Consider the following 24,057-nt stretch of genomic DNA (forward strand, 5'->3'; position numbering starts at 1 on the left):
AATTCTCACTCTAGCACACAACCGAAAAACTCTAGATGTTCTTTTATCAGCAGAAAAGTGTATCTGACTGTTAACCATTGTTTTCTTTTCATAAGTTATTTTTCTCCAATATCCCTTAGACCACTAGAAAATATTATTTCAAAGTTCAAATTTGATTAAACTGGAATAATTACTGATTTTTATTACCTGTTGAAATGAAAGCTGACACTTAGAAAATATTGTGGGTACTACTGAAAACATGCATGCCTAGAACTTTTGTCTAGCTTTTTATTTACTGGTCCCTCAAGTTTTGATTTTGACCTCAGCTGCCATTAACAAGGTTTTAATATACTTAAAAAAGAACAAAAACAAAGATTAACACATAACAGGAAGTATGGAAGACCAGTGAAAAATGATGCCAAAAAAAGAAGTGATGACAAATGAGTGAAATGCAAAACACACATTTTCAAGTCATGCAGCGATAAATACAGTTGTTAAACTGTTTTCTTTTGTGCACTAGACATAAAAAGGGGGAGAGAACCTTCCATTGTCACAGGTAACCACCACTTCCTCCCAGAAGTAATGAGCATGGATTAAATCCTGGCTTTCTAGATGTTCAGTACCTTTCCCTGTAAGTAGTATATAACAACCTGATGCAGTAAGCATTTTACCTTAGAGCATGAAGTCCGTCAGTGCCCAGTATTTTACATGCAGGGATATATGCCAGTGCCATAGAAAGAAACAAAATGGGAACAGCACACCAATGCCTACTTGCCATCTTCTGAATAAACTTTAACAGGAAACTACCTTAAAAATAAAAGTAAACAGAAAATAAACATTTACAACTGCAACATGAAGTACCACTGTGTAACAAGCTTGTAGTATCACAGAAATACTTTAGCTGATTAGCTTGTTTCAGCATAAACTTCTGCTTTCATACCAGGAAGTCAGGTGTGATTTCTTGTTCTCCAATGCATTTAAATGACAAGGACGCCAGCAAGAGATTGTTATGATGCAGTCACGCTGCACATTTAGGATCATTTCTGCATTGCTCAGGCTAAAAGTGCAAGACCAGCCTTTAACTAGGAAAGCTCACCAATTGTTATCTGACTTACAGCTTAAGGGAAAAATAAAATATACTATAGTTTAAAACCTCATAAATAGGTATTTAATTATGCTATAGTATATTTTATTATGCAAGTATTATAATGTTACACAGTACCATTAATTTATTGTGCAGTAACATGTAACAGGGAAGAGTCTAGCTTTTATGGCCAGCCAGATAAATTCTAAATAAAAGCTATAAAGATACCTTCTATCTTCAAGTACATTTCAACTGTATTCCAGCAGCTGAACTTTTCAGAAAAGGTTGCTTTGTTTTATTTTATTTTTTAAGTTTTCGTTATGGAACAACAAATTAGCAAAATGTCAAGATGAAAGGAGGGAGTTTGGGGATTACATTTTGATGAAAGAAAAAATTTCCTAAAAAATGAGGTAACTCTCTAAACATATTCATTTTTGTCCCTTCTGCCTACCTCCTTTTCTGTCCCCATCACACCTCTCTTCCCTCTTCCCCTTTCCCTAGTCCCTTCTTGTTCCATGCAGACTTAGCAAAACTCTTCTCCTGAAAATAGCTCCAATACATTTTTACTTTTGGTTCAAAACTGAACTGGGAAAGAGAATTTTACATTTACAAACAGCAAAAGAAACTAAAAACCTCAAGTGTGGCAGGTGCATTTTAGAGACAAGAGCTCTGACTTTGCAGTAAGAGACTCAGAGCTAGAGAAATGGCTCAGTCCTCTGGTTCTGATTCTGAAACATGAGTAGAAACTCAATTGGCAAAATAAGGCCACCAGTCCCACTTCAATCTATGAAAACTAAATGAAAGACAACAGAATAATTTTCCCAATTACTTTAAAAAAAAAAAAAAGTATACTCAAAAGAGAAGTTTGTCAGTAAAGCTATCATGTTTTGAAAGATAACATGATGAGGAGATAGCCAGAAATAAAAACAATTTTGACGCTGGTGATCTGCACTCTTCCTCATTTTCAATAATGGATTTTAACTCTGATTATTTTGAGCATTAGGCAACACTTTCCTTAAGCTGCTTCTCAGTGTCTGTGATGGTGGAACAAAGTACATGGGGATTCCACCAGACTTGACCAGTTTACTGTATGCTGGCATGGCCAGAGTAGGCCTTGATAGGCACCGCAGCTACAATTCAAAGAAGCAGTCTCCCAGTCTCTCAGAGTTACCGATCACAGACTCTCCATTTTGTAATGAAAAAAAAATAAAAAATAAAAAATGCATGCCTAGGGACACAATAAATAAATCTGACATCTATGGCATTACAAACACGTAAGGTGTGCTTCATACCAGAATCTGCACCTGTAGATACAATATATGGATAGTGCTAGCTCTACCCTAATTTCATCTCATCAGACCAAATGTTAGATTCTAGTCTGTCAAAAGTTGCTCCTCTCCTTCAGCCTACACTACCACCAAAATTTGGAGGACATCTCAGAAATCTTACTGCACCCACCATCACAACAGAAGAATCTTTATTCAACTTCTGCTTCAGCACTTGGACTGGCTCTTTTGATGCCTAATTACAGAGGTTATGACCAAAAAAGTGTGGCAGATAGACTGGCTCATACCACAGTGATCAACATTGGAAAATCAGAATAATTCTAAAGATTTTACATACCACAGTATGCAAAATACCACAGCACTGACAAATAAATAAAAAGAATCTGAAAATACTGTTCATCTTCACTGTCTTCCCCCCTAACCCCTGCCAAGTCTGCCTCAGTTTCTCCTAAAACAGTTTGGTAGTTTAATACTGCAGCATCCCCCAAAGCCTCTGAAAAATTCTCTATTCTCTGAGAACTCCACTGCCACAAGGACAAGAATTACTCCTTTTCCTCAAATAATGTAGGAAAATAGTGGTAAATGCTTACATGAGATATGGAAAATGGATCCATGGTTTCTATTTGATTTATTAAAAAAAAAAAAAAAGAAAAAAACCAGAAACATCAAATTGAAACATACCTTTTTCTTCATCTGGAAGGAGCATGAGATAAGTGGTCAAGAACTTCTGCAACCTCAATCCTAAAGGAGGACAGGCTCCCATTAACTGGCCTGGTGTCCTGTTGGGTTTTAAAACATCAAATACACAACTGGTATGTTAACAGCTTCAACTAGGATTGCCCCTAAACAAAATCAAAGCGTGGTTCAGTGGTTAATTCACTCCAGAGACTGCTCCAATAGGCCATACAGATGGAGTGCATCAGGTTGCTTCCTTCACTTAGGCCAGTTTTCCAACAGCATCCAACAAACACAGGGAGGATTGAGAAGGTCACAACAGTAAGCATCTCCCTGACCACCTACAAGGATGCGGTGTGGCATCATCACACTAAGGCATTCAAGTACAGCCTCAAGCAAGGCTGCCCACTATCAAGAGTATTGTATGTTGAGCCCACAGTAAGAAACTGCACTGCCAGTTAAACTTGATGCTGGGCACTCAGAGCATGCCAGAGGTCTCCGGGTGAGTAGGTTACAAAGGCCTGTGCAACAAGATAATTTCTCCAAGTGATATGCAGTGTGGATGTGACTAGTCTGACTGGGGGAGCAGTGAAGACAAATTACCTATACAAGTGTGCCAAAAAGCAAGGACTTCTCTCTGAAACAGATTATAAAGTCAGTATAAACAAAACTATTGATCAGCACAAGAAGTTTTAACTAAAGATTCAAGAAACATTCCACAAGACAGACAGATATAACCTACATTATATTTGAAGTCTCAGAACTCTAACTATTAAGGATTAGAGTGGGACAGTCATGAGATACTACATTAACTGTAACAACTTCGCATATTCTTGGTATACCCAAACATGTACCTCTCCCCTGCTTTCAGATATATCCCAACACATGTTTCATCAGGAATAGAGATGACAGAAGACTATGAAGCACTGATCCAACACAATTCTGACAGACACCTCCAAATAAAGCCCACCAAACACTCAGAACTTCTAACTTTCTAGAAGTGTATGCCCATGTAAATAATACTGCAGCCAGCTAATTCTGAGATGATAAATGCATAACTGCAGCAGGTGCCCAAACAGAAAAAGTCACGCTTGTCCTGCCGTGTTCAGAAGAAACAACCTATTTTGATTATGCTTTATACAGATAGCCAGAACCACCAAATGCAAATTGTGTACCAGTTTAGCAAGTGACAGTCACAAACCCTTTTTCCTCCAGAAGTGCATAAATAGTGTGAACTTTTCTAGCTGCCTCCCCAACAAGGCCAGCCAATCAAGGCTATACCAGCACTGTTCTGAACTCACTTTCAGTTTGCTAGCTGTAACCCAAGCCATAGCATCTGGGTACTCAGCACTTGACTCCCCATTCTCAGTAGTTCCCACGCAATGGACAAAGGACTGAATGCCATCAGTACAATGAATGCATAGCAACCTGCAACTCCTCAAACTTTTGTTTGTTCTTAGTGTATTTACAGCAAGGGAGGCTATTGTCAGCTTGTGACCTCAAATAGTTTCCTGGGGAAAAGCATTCATTCCCCAGAAAATCATGCACTATGGGAAAAATTCTCCTATCAATTATGAATTTGCAACAATTAGAACAGCCCATTCTTCCTTTGTGGCAAGAAAAAGAGAACATAAAAAAAAATACTTCACTAAATTATAATTATTCTCTTATCATATCTCATTTTGTTTCCAGATAAATATTTTAACTTCAGGTGTAAATGGGACCTTGAGGCATCCCTATGTTGCTATTGCTACGATGAAATTCAACCCATTTCATCTTACTCATAGCCACCCACCTTTCCTAAGAAATTCTTTTCCTATGAGGGAATTTAGCAAACAACATTTGTATATTAATGTGTCTTCCTTTATACAAGATTTTACCAACATACTCATATCAGTATTATTAGAATACATTTCCAATAATATATTTAATAATCAATATCTTACCTGCTATAAAGAGAACTTTCTGAGAGGGCATCCATTAATGGTCCGATAACAAACTGATAAAAGAAAACAAGAACAACAGCTAAATACACTTTCAAAAGGAATTGCTATATAGAGGCCAACTAGAATTATTTCACCTGTCCTTAAAAGGACAGAAGGAGTCAGAAATTAGAGAACACCCTCACCAGCAGTAGCGGAAGAAGCAGCCAAAGTACAAGGAACAGAAGAGAAGTGGGAGCAGGAGAATAAACAAGCAAAACATTTTTCTCGTTAGGTACATTTCACAGAGCATTATGAAAGGCACAGGCAAATAAGAAATGATTATAGAAAATGGATGGGGGAACTGATGACACTCAGCATAAAAAGAAAAAAAGATATTTAAACATGAAATAGGAGAAAGACTACAGCCCAACACTGTTAGAAGGATTCTGGAATTTTTTTTATACACAGTGCGTGTGAGTAGAGGTGTGCGTATGCACAGAGGTGTGTGTGCACGCACATAGGTGTGGGTGTGCAGGTGTGTGTGGGTGTGCAATATATGTATTTATTTATTTTAAGGTTGACTGGATTTCAAGTCAGCTATCAAGAGGCTGACTTAATTTGTAGAAAGCAGAAATGTTAGCTTTTGAGGACAAGGGTCCTTCTATGAAAGAGAGAAGGAAGAAATAATAGTGTAACACAGACCACTCCTTACTAAGGTGTAGGCTGGCTGGGGAGATAACCTACACGCAATGCTAATAAAAACTAGCTTAAACCTACAGTATTTCATTCCAAATGTAAAATCTATATGTAAAATATGTAATATACTGATAATACTACAGAGATATTCAAACCTCCTCACAAGTAGATTTAAAAATGGATCTTCAAAATCTCTCCTTGAGTAGGAGACACTGTGCACAAACCTAAGGTCTGTTGAATAAGTTTACCCAAGACTCTGCTCAATGAAGACAATCAACAGTTCTGGAGAGGTTCAGAGCTCCAGAAGTCTGAAGCATCAACGTTCCCTGCCCCTACCTCCGCTTCGAGATTTTCATTTCTGATAAGAAATGTCAATAAACTGGGTGCTAGCTTCAATTAGAGAGCATTAGTTTGAAACATGGGGGATAAATGACTGCACTTTTCCCACTAGGGTGGCTGTTTTTCAAGTAATTTTATATTTGACACCACTTACAAATATTGCTATCACTTGTACAGCAAAATATGAGGGCATTTTTATAGAATTTGTCTAATTTCAACACTATTGAGGTAATAATGTAATAGATAACACAAGCTAATACATGTTTTTTCTGGCAAGTAACAGGGAAGGCACCCTTACCTCCAAAAACTCAAGTGAATTTGGAAGATGCTTTGTTTCATAAAGCTCCAGAAAATGAAGAATGCCTTCCTTTGTCAATGTTTTATTCTCGCTCTCAAACATTCTTTTATAGATGCACATGTGCCAAGATGGGTGAAACAACCAACAACCTGTTACACAAGCAAATTCTTCTAAACCGATATAGAAACAACAGTGACACATTAGCACACTCGTTTACGCAACAGTACACTTTAAGGAAATATCAAACTAACACACAAGTTACTGACACCCTAGTTAACATGGCAGCGCACAACACATTTCAGAACAATGACTATAGTTATTTGATTTATAAAAATACCCTAATAGATCTCCAATGCAACAAATATTTATTTACATGGTTTTTAAAAGTTATTCTCTGATTTTAGTAGTTACAACTTAAAACTACTAACAAATATGAAAAATGTGTCCTCTTCTGCAACTGTCTTTGTCCCAAGAATGTCACCTGCAACACTCAGTTAATCATCTTTCCACTTTACAAATCTGTGAATTTTAATTCCTAAAAACTTGTACTACCTAATTAGATGCACTCCATTTTGCTCTATAAAAGATCGTATTACATCCTTCACTGTGCTGTCTCAGCACTCATTTTATTCCTCTCTCTCCCCCTACTACTGAGTTTGGGTTTTTTTTTTTTTTTTCCTTCCCCCCCCCTTCTTTCACAGAGTTGTCCAGGTAACTTGGCTCAGAAGACCTAGCCCAGGAATCTCTGGCTTCGTTTGCTTTCACATTAATTTAAGTAAAAAAAACACAGTGGAAAGAGACCCATTTAGCTGGTCTTAGTTGATGGAAAAATATTTCATGATAATGCAATAAGTAATTGTCATATGTTAAGATTTCTTGTTGTACATTTTTTGTTATATTGTATCTCTGAGCAGAATGGTCCTGCCCGTGCATGTTTGCCAAGCTACTATGCACAGTGCAGACTCACAGATGATGGCATGGCCACCCAAAAAACAGCTGATTTGAGAAACAAAACATAACAAAGTGCTGCTACTAAAACTAGGAAGAAAATAAAAAGCTAGAGTTCACAGTCTAATGTTCAGAAAAAGTTTGAGAAGAGCTGCCTTACCTTTTTTCCCTGATATAGCATGCTCATACAAGCTGTTTAACTTTGGTAATACTGGCTTTATGACATGGATCTGAAATGTAAATCAGATGTTACATAAGTAGTTTACATCTCAAACCTAAAATCCAGTGTTTAGTCATGGGCTAGAATTTATTACCAAGAGCATTAATATATTAATTGCTAATGTAACTGCATTTAAATAAATAAGTATACTCTGACCCAATGCCTGTGCAACTGATCCTAGGATTTGGTACGTAACACTGGTGTGTTAAGACCTTAGTTCAGCATTGAAGGAAAAAATATACTTTTATGCTACTGCATCACAGCAATACAACTTCCTAACAACTAACAATTTTATTCATAGAAACTGCAACATGGGGTTTTCAAATAAAAGAGCACAAAACTCTAAAATTAAGCATTTTGGTAAATGTTATTTTTCTTAGTTACAGGACAATTACACACAAATAAAATAAATTGCAAAAAGGGAGTCACAACTGATAATTAATACCATAATACCATGCAGTTATACAGGCCTGAAATCAACAGGAAACTTTCTGCCAAGAACACTGGACTTTCAGTCAAGCAACATCATTTTCATGCAAGGCCTCACAGTGCTTTACTCTAAGGATGTAGTGCCCTCTACTGAAAAGAGGTTACGGAGTGCAATAGCCTGATTTTCGCCAACAACCCTAAGATGTAGGGTACCCATGGTCTTACAACAAGCTGCAATCCAGGTTTTCCTTTCTTAACTCAATCTACTGCTTTAAACATAATTGTTTCAGAGATAGACAAGAGTTCTAAATTTATTCCAAATGAATGACACGTGCTCCATGTTCAAAACTTAATTTAAAATCAAAAAATATGCTTCTTAATGTAAATTTAAACACCCTCAATTGTTACAAATGGATAGATTTTATCTAAATATTTATAGTATATGTACCAAAAATAACATATCACATAAACTATGATAAGCATAGATTTTAAGACGCCCTTACCTGGTTTCCTTCCAAAGTTTCCATTATCAAAATGTAAGTTTCCCAAAATTGTAGAAGTTTTTCATTCTTCTCAACAGACCACCAAAACAAACTTGATTCTAATTAAGAAAAAAAAAGGAAAAGAAAAAGGTTATTTAAACACAATTCCTGTAGCACCGTTTAGGCAAAAGATTAAATGCAAAATCCTGACTAAGATGGAGAGTGAGCCTTGTTTTCTCCCCTGCCTCACGGCTACAGAAATAAGAAGCTTTGCCTCAGCAAGTCCATCATAGAAAATTCTACATGGAAATGTATGGCCACAAGACTTTCGATTTATGATTTCCACGTAGCAACTGGTAGAATAGATTCAGTTGCCCTTGCATTTTCTGAGTCAGCTCATTTGATTAAAAAGACATGACAATACCCCTCAGGATTTACAGCATCCCCTGCTACAGCTCCCCTCTCACTCACCCCCTCAAAACCAGGGGGCTGAAACTCACCAGGCGCAAACTCTGTGCTCAGCACTGGCAAGAGCCAACACTAACTTTTATCACCTTAAGCACAGGGGTAGGATGGCATCTATTAGTGTTCCATGCCTTAAAATGATGATTCAGGTATCAGAACGGTGAAATTAAACTCTCCCCAAAGATTAATAAAACCTTAGAAAGCTCATGCAAAACAATATACTAATTTTACAGAAGGGTACAAGACGGGCTAGGTAGCTTTCCCACACTCAAGAAGTGCTCCTGAGGGAAAGAAACACAACCATGCCAACTGGTGTGCATGCGAGCCGGTGTAAGCCTTACAGCATCCCGGATGTCCTGAAAAAACTACTTTAACGGAAGCTTTTAAAGAAGCATTCATCCTCCACTGAGGGCTAAGCTAGGGCTTCCCACCCCTTCCTACAGCTGCAACAAGGGGGGGGGGGGGAATAAATAAGAACCATAAGAAATAAGGAGTCTCTAAGCAGTTCACCCCACCACTCAACTCCAACCCCTCCCCGAGCCCCGGCAGGGCGGTGCGCGGGGAGCACCGCCGTACCGTCTCCGCCGCGCGGGGGGCACCGCAGCTCGGCGCGCTGGCTGGCCGCCGCGTCCACGGCGCGCTGCAGCAGGTAGCGGCCCCTCTTGCGGCACAGCGCGTCGCGCTCCGTCAGCCCCTCCTGCACCACCCGCCAGAAACGCGGGCAGAGCCGCGCGTCCAGCGCCGCCGCCCCGAAGAGCGCCTCGCCCAGGGCGCTCAGCGCCAGCAGCGCCCGCGCCGCCCGCGGGGGGGCGCCGCAACCGCCACCGCCCACCAGCCCCTCCCACACGCGCCGCAGCGCCGCGCCGTTGCCGCCCAGCGCCGGCAGCAGCCGCGCCGCCACCAGCGCCGCCGGCTCGCCCTCGCCCTCCTCCCGCAGCAGCGCCAGCGCCGCCACCACGCACTGCTCCACCAGCGCCGGCTCCTCCAGCCGCGGCGCCGCCGCCACCAGCGCCTCCACCGCCGCCTCGGCGCCCGGCCCGCCGCCCGCCGCCAGCTCGGCCAGGGCGTCGCGGGCCAGGCGCGCCGCCAGCGGCGCCCCGCACAGCTGCACGCAGTGCCGCAGCGCCCCCCGCGCCGCCCGCGCCAGCCGCAGCCGCTCCGCGCCCCCCGCCGCCGCCTCCCCGCCGCGCAGCAGCGGCCGGCACCGCTCCAGCGCCACCTCCCAGGCGGCCCGCCGTAGCGCCTCCGCCTCGCCCGCGCCGGGCGGGCCGCCCGCCGCCAGGCGCTGCAGGAGGAGGCGCAGCGCCTCGGCGCGCTCCGCGGAGAGCGGCGCGCACACAGCGCGCAGCAGCGCGCAGGGGTCCCCGCACCGCGCCAGCAGCGCGTCGGCCAGCACCACCTCCATACTGCGGGCCGCCGGCGCGAGAGGGGGCGGCAGGCCGCGTCTGCGCAGGCGCCGCCGCGCGGGCGGGGAGGGGGCGCCTCGCGGGTGGGGAAGGGGGCGGGGCGCGGGCGCCGCCCCGCGTCGGCGCCGCCCGCGCGCTGTCAACGGGCGGCGCGCGCCGGTGGCGGCCGTTGAGAGTCGCGCTCTCCCGCGCTCCCGGAGGCCGTTGCGCCGCTGAGATGGTCAGAGTGAGGGGAGTCGAGCTGTGGGGTGGCGCGCTGCCGCCTCGCACACGGACTCCCGGCGCGGTTAGGGAAAAGGGAGAGCACGCAACGAGCTGAGGAGCAGGGGCGGGTGGTTCCCATGGGCTGGTCATGGAAAAAGCTGCATGAGTTTTGTGGCCATCACTCAAACTTTGAAAGGGGAAGGAACTTCTGGAAAGCTCTGGCTTCTGGGGTCATGGGATTATGTGATGTTATAAGTTTACACTTGCACAGATCCATATATACATATGTACATGCACATTTGAAAGTTTCCAGTCATCCTGGTTGCTAGGCAAAACTTGACTGTATGTGTCCTGAAACACTGAGCACAGGCGGGCCTAATAGAAGCACCCCAGATGCGTATCTTTCAGTATCATGTTTGAGGGGACTGAAGTTCCTTCATTTGAGACCTAAGAAATATACATTTGGTGCACGTTACGGCACAAGATCAAGCAGCAGTAGATACACCAAGTGCTCTGTTCTCCTGTCTGTCACACTTCTTGTTGTCATTTATGCCAATATAAATGGGCATTTTCTAGCTGTTTAGAACTGTCTGCATTGGCATTGCAGAATACCAAAGATCTACCTGCAAACCCTACATCTGCCTCAAATGACAGTGGGGCATGTTCCTGGGCACTGAATCTGTGCTGGTCCCCGCAGTCCCCTGCATGCAGACAGGTGGCATCTGAACCGGAGAACACTCCGAGACAGTTTAATTTACTAGTTACAGCCACTAGTATAGCCAAAAGGTAACTAAGCAGAACAAGCTGGTTTCCAGTAAGCATCACTAATTCACCATATAGGTTATACAACTCCCATGAAAACATTTTAGGGATCAGCATATCAGAAATGGTTGCAAACCACTCTCCTAGAAGACATGGTCATAGAAAATGGCAAACCTAGTCCTGTCAAAGCAGTGGACAAGAAATTCCCTGAGCAGCAGCGCGTGGTTTGCAATGGATAGGGGGGTTACTTTGGCTAAATAGTAGCTTCTTAGGTGTCTAATGAAAACGAAATACTTACTGAAAGTTTCCAGGTTGAGTTCCCACTTGATCTTTCCCTCCAAAGCACATGAATACACTCTCCCTCCCTTTCCTGCCTACCCACTTCCTCAAAACTTTTAGAAATTCAATATCTCTGAGTCTACCAACTGCAAAATGGCTGAAGCTTCTTATTAAAAGTGGACATATAGTGTGACTGTGTATGCTATATATTCTAGGATAAGAAAGTGAAAGGGAGTTATTTTAAACCAGTTAGCTAACTAACATGGTGTAAATATGCATTAGCATTCTCTATGTGTTTGGTCAAATGTAAAATACATAACTCTAAAGCCCTGTTATGTCTGGTTAGATGTCAGCATTTAAATTTGAACCATTTTACTGCTGATCATCTTACCAGACAAAAAGTAGAAATGGGTGAGAAATTAAGCCAATGGGAGACTGGACTAGCGAGCTCCTGACTGGAACACGATGCAGAAAGATAAAGAAAAGGACAAAAAAGCAGAAAAGTGGATATGGCTTAAAGAGAAAGAAAAGGCATAATGGGGGTCATAAAAAGGAATGTTTTTCCCTCTGAGTGACACTGAATACACCAGGAAGGCACTCAGTAAATAATAGATAACAATTTAGTCAGTACATAAATGCCAAGCTCTATGCTTGATCTTTTCTGTAAATCTTCCATTAACAATACTAGTGGTTCTGCCATGTGCCAAGAGTGGAAGGTAGTCCGAAAAACTTTATACTTTGGCAGACATCACAAAAAGATGATGCTTTCTGCATAGGCTGAGCCTGACACTTTTGCTGTATGCCAGGGATGGCCAAACCTCCTGTTCCGACAAGCAACATATTGTAATTTTCAAATGGCAAGAGCCACAGTGTTCATACCCTCACACCATACTGCCTAACTGTCCTCATGCCAGGACTCTAAATTTGTGCCTCCTAGCTCTACATTTCCAAACACTCACCCCTATCTCCCCAAAGGCCTCGTCCCATTCTGTTTCCCTCATCCCCCAAGGCTATCCCAGCCCCTCCTCCCTTCTTCCCAAGACAGCTCCACTCCTAGGTCCCCAACATGCAAGGTGCAGTCGCCTCTAGGATCTCAAACCGCTTTCACCTATCCCACACCTGCCAATCCCTCACACGCTCTGCACTACTATTTGGAAGATAGTGTAATATTCTGTACTTTCTGACTTACCCGCATTTTACATATCCTCACACTGCCTATCACATGACTTGGTTTGACAGAGACATATATGGGGAGAGAAGTCGAAGAAAGCCTGGGTGCACGCTGGCACCCATCAACCCCTCAACAGCTCACCTGATTTAGTGAGACACCACTTGCCCACCACCTACTGGTATACGCTAACTGCCAGATCTGAGAAGCCATGGGGCCAGAACAGCCTCCAATATGACCTGGACTACCCAGAGGGAAACCTATTTTATGGCAGCCTGCACCTGCCTGACCATAGTCTCCTGTGCTATTTCCATATTCTGGGTACTTTGGATCAACTCAACACATCCCCTCCAGCCTCAGCATATCACCTAGACCAAAGATTGAAATAGCTTGGGTTTTTTGGAGGGGACAGCCTGCAGCTGTCTTCTTTAGCTGTGTCATATAAAATGTTCTCCCTCAATCAGATTCGTCTATTTTAGAAAGCTGGGACTAAGAGGAATTACCTGGATCATCAAAACCAGTCCAGCACAATAGCAGACAGCCCTGAAATAAATGGCCAGTCCAGTCATGTCCTTTTTACAGGCCACTGCTATCTATATGCCCAAAAATACTTCTCAACTCTCTGTAACAGATGTAGGGATTCCTACACACTCTCCTAACTAGAGCCTCTCTGTGTCTTGCTCTCTAGACAATTACCTAGCCTATGGGAGGTAGGACAAAGATTAGGTGCAGTATTGCTGATTCATATCTGAACTTTATAGTGCTTTTAACAGTGCACTTTAATAGTGCTTTTGCTGACTGTTAGGGTTTCCAGCATGTGACCAAACTGGGGCTAATTTTGCAGCTCAAATGCTTAACACTGAGAGTTTAACAGGGTTTCATCAGGATCCAGTCATAATATTACACTAATATAGCAATACAAGAGGGCTACGATGCCCTCTTCATACCCATAGTTAAAAAATCAATGCCTTAGTTAACTTCATGCTCTTTTCTACAAATGTATATGTGTTACGATGTAAATGTTTTTTACCTGTGACCACACAATTGGACAATTCCATACTAGGAACATTCCAACGGATTATCATTCCAGCAGTTGATCATATTGGAAAAGGACTGTAGACAAAACTGCAGTTTAAAGTACAGACAATCAGTTATAAGTCTTGGAAATGCCCATGTACAATTTTGGAAACGTATCATACAGTTGCCATAAAGCCACTGTTGAGCTGAGCCACAACACTAGATTATTAGACACCAGGACAAAATTATGTGTTTAAAAAATTTAGTCTTGATGGCGTGAATCTCACAAAATACCTTTCTTCTCATGAACGCTCTTACAATCCCATACTGCCACCTGCACATTTACAGATAATTTGGCACATTTCATAAAAAGGAGGACTTAGCTGACTCGGCAGCACAATTCTTTCCCTGCTGGAGTCCATGGGATCGTGCCTGTATAGTGTAAGGTCTCTAGGGGGACTCAGTACATAACATTACCCTTTTCTCTCCTCTTCCACTGCGTGCAGGAGAAGTCCATGGGAGATTTCTGAAAAGGGGTCATACAGAAGATTTCCCACCACATTCCTATCCCATTATAAAATGGGCCCACAGTGAGATGCACAGATGTGCTGCTTACAATAAGTTTTACCTGGTAGTTAAGTATATTCATATCCTCTTCTAGATTTCCCCAGTGTTGTCATGCAACAAACTGCAGTCCATGTGGCTCTTACATGAATCTCATTGCAGGACAGCACTTGCAATGAGGAGCATACAAGGGAAAAGGGGACTGGGTGCTATGGTAAAGGTTCATATCAGGATCCCAGGTGCAGGCATAGAGGTATTTTCTAAGTTTAGGTGAAGCTGGACAAGATCAGTAGAAGTGGAAGGACTAAAAAGGGGCTGTAGATGAGAAACTTCTGCCTATCTGTCAGGGTCAAGGAAAAGAGAGTTACAAGAGGTGAGAAAGGGAAAGAAGGCTGCCTTATTTTTGTCAGTTTGCTGTAGTTAAAGCCCATGAACCCTTTTGCTAAGAGGGCTAGGAGCAGAAGTCTTCAAACTGAAAAAGAAAGTAATTAATGTATAGCCAAGAAAGTGGGTCACAACATTTCTACATGGTGGTTCTCCTGATCTCCTCACACTCAGTTTCATTCCCCCCTCTACACTGCTCTAAACCTCTCTTCCTGCTCTTTCACCTCAATATGCAAACATGTTTTAAGCTTTCCCATTTTAAAACAAGATTCAGCTTGTCTCTCCAGCTACTGCCCTGTCTTCCTCCTCCTTCTCATTTCTGAACTCACTACCCATTTACAACTACTCTGGAATTCACCTGCTCCAGTACCATTTCAGACCCTCACTGACCAGTTTCTTGCAGTCAACAAGAACTGCTCTTAGCAAAGTTTACAGCTAAGGGAAATGAAGTGTTCCACCCTCAACCAGTTTCAGCATCATCTTCTTCCAGTCATCCCTTGCTTTGTTACTCCATCCACTTGCCACTCAAATATTCTTTAGCTCATACCTTCAAAATCATCTTCCCCTCCTGCCTTCTGTGAACGGGTCACCAGGACTCCACTGTTGATTTCCCTGTTCCTTTCTCAGCTTTCCTTTCCCATCCCCACCTCTGAGTATTCTCAACCAAAAACGCATAGTCCACTTCTCTATGCGGACTATGACCACATCTGTCTTTCTTCTTGCAACTCTCACACACCTATCAAAACTAAAACTTTAGTTCATCTCTTTGACCTCTTTTGAGGAGGTCACAAGATTAAACCATCAGCTTAAACTCTAAGGGGCTACAGCAGAAGTCCTTATTTTCCATCCAGATTACTCTTTACCCCTTTTTTGATCACCAAGGACTCATCAGTTCCATTACCTGAAAGTTAATTTCAACACTGACTTCATCTGGGATTCTTATATCTCAGTCTGTCTAATAGTATGTCTGCTATTATTGCACACATGTACTTGTTGAGTAGCTAGCTCTCATGTTTCTATCACCAAACTCCATTGTGAAATACAGACAAACCCTAAATCTTGCAAATTCTATTTGCAGAATTGTCCCCAAATAGGCCCATTCCTGTCTACCCACATACTTAATATTATTGTCTGGGCTGTCACCCTACCACATCAATATCACCTTCCATGGCTTTAATAAAAGCAATGTTAGCCTAATTAGATCTTGCTGTTGCAATGGTCTGTTTCTTAGCCCGCTGTTTTGACCTTGCCACCTCTCCCTTTATGTGTCTCTGCTGGCTCTCTCTTCTGTGCTTATCAGACATATACTGCTTCTTTTCACTTTCCCTTTCCAGATCCATTACAGTCTATCCTCCCCCATCCTCTTATCTAATACCAAGACATCCACTTTCATAGCCATGCTGCCATTCTTATTAGACTTTCAGGTAAGCACCTTCATGCTTCTTGCTTTTCCTCATGCTAACTCCCACCTCATTTTCCTCTTTCATCTGCCAAACATTCCTTTGTTGTGACACCAACACAAATTTTGACAATGGGTAGGCAGTTCATGGTCTGTGAGTACTGCCTCCTATGCGGAAAGATAAGCTGATCCCCTATCTGTGTATATCTTGTCATCTGTTTAGGCTATATATTTCCTAAAGCAAAAAGCATTGGCTATTGCCTGGTGGCAGTGGGGCCTGGGGGCACTACTGTAAGTAGCAAGTAAGAAAAATAGTAATTGCAATAAATAAAGACAGAAAGGGATCAGAAACTGGCAATGTGCCAAGTCACAGGGAAGGAAATAAAAAGTAGCCTGAGTCTTGCAGCTGAGCTTTTTATAGGAAGAGAGTAAAAGGAAGATGAAAAGGTGGCTCACAGAGATAAATGCTACAAGAGCTAAAATTTTTGCAACCTTATACACCTGCACTTCCCCACATACATGCAGACTTGTAATCCATGAAGAGCTAGGTCAGATCCAGCTCTACATTGAAACTTCAACTAGACCCATCTCTAGAAGACTCCTTAAGAAAACATCAGAATGAAGCCTTCATGATCTCTGCAGAACAGAAGATGGTGCTGTTGTCATTGACATTTGCCTTCCAATTTTTTTCTGGTGAAAAGAAAGCCAAGTGGTAGTGGAGAAAAAGAAAGGAAAGGAAAGATATAGGAAGAAAGGTAACTGCCATCTACCTTATATTTAACGTGAGAAATTAAGAAACTCAAAGGTTTTCAGAAAACAAGATGGACTGTCTGATAGCCCTGATCTGCAGTTTTCAAGAGGTGTTAGCACAGAGGGAGGTGTAAAAGCAATTAGGAGAAGCAGAGAGGCAGCACAGACCTTATTTTTGGATGCTGTCTTACCCTTTTCCCTCAAGATACTCTCATCTAGGTTTAGGAAGGTGCCAAATACTGTCAGTTCCCCACTAACTTCATAAGGAGCTATTATTAATCATTAACACCTGCAAAGATCAGGATCAGTGTGTCTCAAGCCAGGCATTTGAAAACAGAGACATCAAAAAATCCCATGGAACTTTCCAAAAAATTGCTTAAAATAATTGGAGACAGGGAAGGGGGAAGATCAGAATCAGGCAGGTAATGAACAGCAGTGACTGTACAACTCTTGCATTCAACCATGGCCTGTTCACGCTTTCAGCATTATCAGGGCCGCGCTGCATGGCTTCCTTTCTTTATTTACTCTAGCAAGAAATAGTGCATGAAGGAAAAGCAGTCAAGATATACCTGATAAAACAGATAATGCAAAATAAAAAGTGCAGAGGTAAGAAACAGTGAGGTACTTCTAAGATCATACTGTTAATATTGGACTGTGATGTTACCCACATCCAGGCAAGAGATTCAAGCCTGAAATTCTTCTTTGGCAGAGTGGTACAGCTACACTCATCAGAAGCACCCTGATGTTCATGCACCTTTGAGGGTGTTCATTTTGAAAATAAAGCCAGAGCTCTACAATTCTAACACTCTCAACATCCTCTGTTCTGAAGCAGGATTTAAAGGCAGTGAATGGAAAGCAGTTGTGTTCAATTAAACATTTGTAGTGAATAGGAAGTTGCAAATCTGTACTATGTGGTTTTATAGCATAAGCTAAAGAGGGGAAGTTAAGCTGATAAATCTTGAGTTAAAGTGAGTGCAGTAGAATGGTCTGGAAAGGATAAATTAGAAGAAAGAATTAGATATAATCCTTCACCATCTGTCTTTATTTTGCTAACCTACCTGACAGGACACTACTGAGATCTGCAGTCATTTTTTATCTGCTTCGTGTAGCTGAAGAGTAGTTGCCATACAGACTGGAATTAAAATGCTTCCCAGTAACAGCCTGCTTTCCCACTGGTTGACCCTACTTTCCATTTGTTTTCTTTTTTTGAAAAAAATTAAGACTTTCCATTCAGCCATGGGCTACACCATTCATTTTTCACCCTTCCCCTTCACTAGGACTCAGAGCCAGGTGGTGAAGCTTAAATAGATTTTGCTGTTGGCTCTTTAGGGAAGTAAGGGGGCTGTTAAAATGTACAAAATCCATGCTTCTCCAGCTGTCAGCCTGAAAAGCTTATTTAGGTCTGGAAGAAATGTGACAGTTGAGAAAATGTCCATGTTGTATCACATAGTTTCTCCATAAGAACAGCCTTTGTCTGTAGGTCTTCATCCAGCAAATTATGTAAACAGGAGCTTAACTCTAAGCACACGCATAAGTACTGCCTCTGGATTTTAGTGTACAGAGGATTCTACTGATAATGAACCAGATAAGAGGATCTACTGTAGTGGGGAAAATACTCCATACCTTCTGCATGAAAATTTACCAGCTGCAAACCCAGGAGCCTTTATTGTTTTTAAAAGCTTGATTATAATACTAGGAGTACAGCCTCACTACAGGGGGCTGATAAAAGAAACCCAAATGTAATAAAACCAAACCACAACATCATTTCTTCACTTCAGGAGAAATCCAGTTCTCACTTATTTCAGGGGGAATGGATCAAAATTCCACTTTATCTTGGAAGAAGGAAGGAAGAAAGGAAGAAAGTGGAAGGAAGGTTCTACTTTACTTTCTAGGTATTTTTCTTCGCAAATGTGAAGGTTTGCAAATTACTATCTTTTAAAAGGATGGCAGAATGTGGATAACTTTGTAGTTCCTTGGCTTAAGAAAATACAGCATAGTTGAATAGCTTTTCAATGGTGAACTAAAGTTTATCTGGTATTTGTTCTGGGGGCATAAAGGTAGCCCACTTTATAGAGAAAAGCTGTCTTTCATTTTTAGATGAGTGGAGAATTTGGCCTGGCACTGGTTGAGAACAAGATCATTTCCTTAGGCTGACGTTTGGAAATGAAGGCCACAGTCCACTGCTGCCCTCCATCTTCAACAGTCATTTACATCAAAGTAAAGCAAGGAAAAACATGTTTAAAATACTCCCCCTTACAGTCCATAGTACTTTATGCTTACCTGGCACTGGCACACTATAGAGCAATAGTCAGTTGTGTCAACATGTAATTTTCACATTTTATCTTGTAGATTTGACTTGAAAAACTCTCTCCAAGTTTATTTTGGATTTCCCATACTAAAAATAAAGACACAAAACAGCTCATCAGTTTATCTGAGAATAGAAGCTTTGAAAGCAATAGGCAAGAAGCTCTAGTGTTTTGAAAACAGCCCCTAATGCTGTTCTTTCTCTTTAATAGGGATAGCTAATCCTCCCTGGTTTCTCATGTTCCCAGTGCTTCTCTCAAAGTAGAAGCTTGCCAGTTATGCTGCAAAACTCCTGACTCATTCCAATATCATTTAGGGTCTTCTTAATTGATTGCGGGATATCTTCAAAGTCAGAGGAGGGCTCTTGTTTGATATTGTAAAAGGCTTTCTAGGAAGTTATAATGTCTTAATTTTTTGTAATTTATTTTAAAGATAATGGGATCAAAGGACAAACCCCCAGATCAGCTCATTTTTAGAAACACCTCACTTTTACAGTCTCATTATAAAGAAAGAGAGTGCTTTTTTTATTTTTAAACTTGGCCTTGTAGGTCCACCATGGGTCCTTTTCCTGTCCTATGTACAGGAATAGTAAGCAACAGGTATTTGTTATATTGTCACAGCATTTCTCCTTTGCTTCAGCCTTTAAATCTCCATCTTGTAAAAATGCTAATAGTCTTTTACATGTCTATGAGATCCTCCATTAGAGTCCATTCGAAGTACTTTGTTGACAATAATGTATAAAGCCTCAAAGCACCCTGCTGAGGTATGTATTACCACATTTTACACTCAGGAAAATGTGCTACAATAATCACACAACTTGAAGACCAAAATAACTAGTCATCCATAGAAACACTTTAATGGGACCCACTATTCAGAAGCTGAATCATTTTCTGCAAGTATGGCTCTCTTCCAGTAGCTGTCCAGAAACGGAAGCATCCAAAATAACTATGCATCTCCGAGAATCTTTACCTTAAGATGTTTTCTCCACACCCCACCACTACATCTAATGAGTACTCCTTTTTAATCAGTGTCTCATAATTCTTGAAGCTTCCCACAATAGAGGCATGACATTATATTGTAAAAAAAGCTTTCTTCACAAAAATACTTGAGATGGCCTTTTTTCAGAAGTATTTAACCTTAACCTAGTGCCATCCTGGTTTCCACAGAAATTAATGTATAAATAAATGCTGAGCAAAGCTGTTTCTCTGGAGTTCTTGCAGTCTTTTTTAGCATATAACACATGATCACACTGGAGTTATGTTTGGAAGCCCACTCTAGAGATCTCTGACAATTCTCCACCATCTATGCTTTAAAAAAACAGAATTTACGGATCCTGGTGCAGATTATTCCTCACAAAAACATGTTGAAAACAAAAGCCACAGAGAAAACTCCCAACTTTTGGTTAGCTCTGCAAGTAAGTTCCAAGACAAACTACAGCAAGAGTCTCAATGTCATTACCAGGCCAAAGTGCACGTTCCTCCTTTACCTTTCTGATAAGATGCCCCTACATGGCCAGTTAGAGAAATACAGAGATAAGAAAGGGTAAATTAGAGGTGAGATAAAGCTTATTTTTTATCAGTACAGTATGCTTTTACTTTAGAAAGAAAAATAACCATAAATGACATTTTTATACTCATAACAACACATCAAACCTTTCCTTTCTCTTAAAAAAATAGCCTCATATCTGGCAATAATTTTGGTAAGATACAACATTTCATTAAGGATTAGCAATATTTATTAATTCTGCCATTCATTCAGGACTTCATAAGTATCAAAATATACCTAAGAAATGAGGGAAAGGGAGAAGACTGAAATAAACATGTTCTTAAAAAAGAATCTCAGAATTTTGATTACTGCAATAACAAAGAAAATCCAGCAGATGGTAGAAGGAGACCACAATGCTGAAAGGAGTGCTCTTGACATTTTGTTCCAGTTATGGCCATTAACCCTTAAAACAAGTTACTGTCTCAGTATTCATGATGAACTATAAGTGTTTAAAACAAAAATAGGACCAGAATTGTTTAGACTATGCATTTTGTACTTAAAAATTAGGTGAAATAATGTAAGACTTATTTTGACTAATGTTGCAAATACATTATTTTAAGTGTGGAGCTTAGGCTTCATTTTAAAGCCAATTGACATCATAACAGTAAAAAATCACTTGAACTAATAAAAATGATGGTGGCTGCTTTTATTTTGTGTCTGATGGTTGTTGCAGAAGGAGTGTATTTTATTTGTCTTGTTTCTTTTTTTGTTGTTTTGCAAGCATTTGGATTTATGGTTCAAGTGAGTGGCTGAAAATCATATCTGCACAACCCAAAGATGTAACAAGAAGGAAAGACATTACACTTTCCAGACCATATTTCCGCGCTGAGTGACAAGACCCTGCAGAGCTCCCTATCTCCAGCAGCTTCCTGTCGTGAGTAGTGAAGACCTAGAATCCAGGAATGTGTCTGCTGTAATCCTAAGAAATCTGCGTTTAAGGGGGGCTGACATTTTGTTTTATCTGGTTCATTCTTTAAATATTATCTCTAATTTCCATGTCTTGCTTACGTCATATAAAAGCAGACATTAAACATCTGAGAGACAACCCAGATCAGAGGCGTCCAGATTTTTCTGTGTAAAAGATGAACTATTATAAAAAACAGTATCAGTGCAGGGTGTTACTTTAATTTTGGTGGCACTTTTAGTAATCAGAATGGACTTCAGAAATACCAGGATAGAAATGTAGGCAGGGGGACCTCTCTTTGCTATGCTCCAGGAAAGCACTAGATGACAAGGTTTGTCTGAGGTGTCCGTATGTCTCACCTCTTCCTGCCCACTGGGTCCACCCTGAGGTTGGCCATCCCACAAGCATCCCAAGCATTCCTTGGCCTTAGCAGAAGGCCCATAAAAACACATTCTTCAAACAGCTTTCAAACAACTGAGATTATTTTACTACAGCAGGCTGAAAATAAAACTGATGGGAGCTTAGGCCCTTTTTTGGTTTGTGCACCTCTTAGTGTCCCTCCATCGGAGGTGTGCACCTCTTGCTGCTTGGCTTCAAGTGGGTTGATGGTGGTTGGTCCCTTTCGCAGACGGGGTGGAAATAGCCGGGGGACTCCCACCGCTCTAGCCTGGAAGGCTTGGCATCAGAACAGTCTTCTACAGTCTTCCAAAACGAGCGGCAGTTCCTTAGTCAGGCTCTAAGTGCAGCCCCATAAAAGGATATATTTATAAGGTGCTCTTCGAGGGCTCCCAAGATGTACTGCCGACACGTCTGTCATTCGTTCTGCCTGTTGCAGTTGGTAGGGGAACCCAGCCTGTGACCATGGTGCAGCCGGATGCACGGGGCCATGCTGCTGCCCACCCCACTCACACTCCCAGCCCAACCTGCTGGTTCCCTGCTACCTGAGCTTTAATGTTTGAGCACTGCAGGCTTTACCCCTTCTTCTGTGCCTCCTGTCTTTCTCACCAAACACTTCCCAAAGTGACATTATCATGTACCTAAGTGTCCATGTCTATGACAAGTCCCAGTCAGGCACTTCAGTTTTGTAATGTTTCTTCTGTCGCATTCAAGAGAGCAGAATTAAACATAAATAACATAACCTGCTTACACCTATAATGTGCCATTACATACCCTTAACATCTGCCTCATTATATAGATAATGTATCACTTTTTTTTTTCTGACTCTTAACCTCTTTTGGGAGCAAAGATCTCTTCCTCTGTGTCTGAAGGGGCTGTTCTTTCGTGCCTGAGTATTGTACTGTCTCTTGTGTATACCCGGAAAGGGGCTTAGTGTTGGAGTGAGTGTATCATTCACTTGTGATCACAGACAACTGTCTTCTGGTTGAGTTTTTCAACAGTGTGTTTTCTATTCCCGTACTCACTGGTCTTTTTCTTCTGCTTCAATCTGTGCCCTGCCAATCAGCTCTCAGCAGAGTGTGTAATTCACTGCTATCTTTGTGTCTTCTGTTCACAGCAGGTTAATGTATTTGAGGTTTCAGTGAAATACATATTTACAAATGCTATATTACATGAGCAAGGACTCATCTGCTCAAGAAAATAGTTTGTATCCCAGAACATGATCTGTCCAGAGGAAATAGTTTTGATATAAATACCTTCTCCTGGTGGTAGTTCTGGGAGGTCTTTATTTCATCACTCATGGGAGGCTTTGGCTTTCATATGTTTCTTCTGGTTGTCTGTGATTCCTTTCATCACTGCTAATCACATTAATGATACCACTGCTCTAGGCATCAAGAGCAAATAGAGGTGGGCTTTCTGTGAGATCGTTTCTCCATTCAAGAACAGTTATGCTGTGTATTTTCCATGTATTCTTTGGCATTAGTAAAATTTTAGGAATTTTAAGTGCTAATTTGGCTTTGCCATTTGGTGGCGATACTGTGGTGATGATTGAAGTGAATGAATTTGGGGATGAATTACAAGCAAACAGATCTGCGTTCCCACAGCATGGAATATTCTGCCTGCTAAAGTGCTTCACTGCTTTAAACTCATCCTCTGCCCGGAAGTCTGAACAGCAGTCTACAATAACCAGATTTGGGGAGGTGGCGTTTCTGTTCTCCCCACAGACAGTGGGGAGGCTGTGTGTTTCCACTGCTTCTTTTGCTGGTTGGCCCACACATTCCACAAGTGACCATCAGATGTTGGATACTCTCAGTCACATTAGGTCGGGATAAAGTATCACTGGCTTTCTATATCCAGACTGCAGTTCCGGAGATGGGCTGGGGAATTCACAGGAAAGTTTCCATTCCTTGCAAGCTGGGTATTATGTTTTCCTGTACACTCAACCTGCCTTGATAGTTGCAATATCCTTGAAAGGCAGTGGGGACATTTTCCCCTGCTTTCTGTCCATTCCAATATAAAAATGGAGGCGAGCATGTTATTTATTCTCAGATCCCTTCAAATCCCTGAAGAGGTGAACTTGGCTTGGCTGAGGCTTTCTGTGGCTTTGCATCGTTTCTCTCAGATTCACATTCAGCTGCCATATTTCTGA

The 24,057-nt window shown here is 41.7% G+C and overlaps 1 protein-coding gene across 3 annotated transcripts in view; it reads right to left on the reverse strand.

The window, feature by feature from the left end:
- Nucleotides 1–10,231, reverse strand: part of TARBP1 (TAR (HIV-1) RNA binding protein 1) — a 42,495-nt gene extending 32,264 nt beyond the window's left edge. For all 3 annotated transcript variants that reach the window (XM_067293467.1, XM_067293466.1, XM_067293468.1), the window contains exons 1-7: nt 9,403–10,231; nt 8,383–8,480; nt 7,391–7,460; nt 6,283–6,431; nt 4,971–5,023; nt 3,031–3,128; nt 651–786 (exon numbers count right to left, since the gene is read on the reverse strand). In XM_067293467.1, coding sequence (XP_067149568.1) covers nt 651–786; nt 3,031–3,128; nt 4,971–5,023; nt 6,283–6,431; nt 7,391–7,460; nt 8,383–8,480; nt 9,403–10,231 — 1,433 coding nt within the window. The remainder of the gene's footprint in view (nt 1–650; nt 787–3,030; nt 3,129–4,970; nt 5,024–6,282; nt 6,432–7,390; nt 7,461–8,382; nt 8,481–9,402) is intronic.
- Between the last annotated feature and the right edge of the window lie 13,826 nt (nt 10,232–24,057).

This window comes from Apteryx mantelli, chromosome 3 (genome assembly GCF_036417845.1).
Source record: "Apteryx mantelli isolate bAptMan1 chromosome 3, bAptMan1.hap1, whole genome shotgun sequence".
NCBI lineage: Eukaryota > Metazoa > Chordata > Aves > Apterygiformes > Apterygidae > Apteryx > Apteryx mantelli.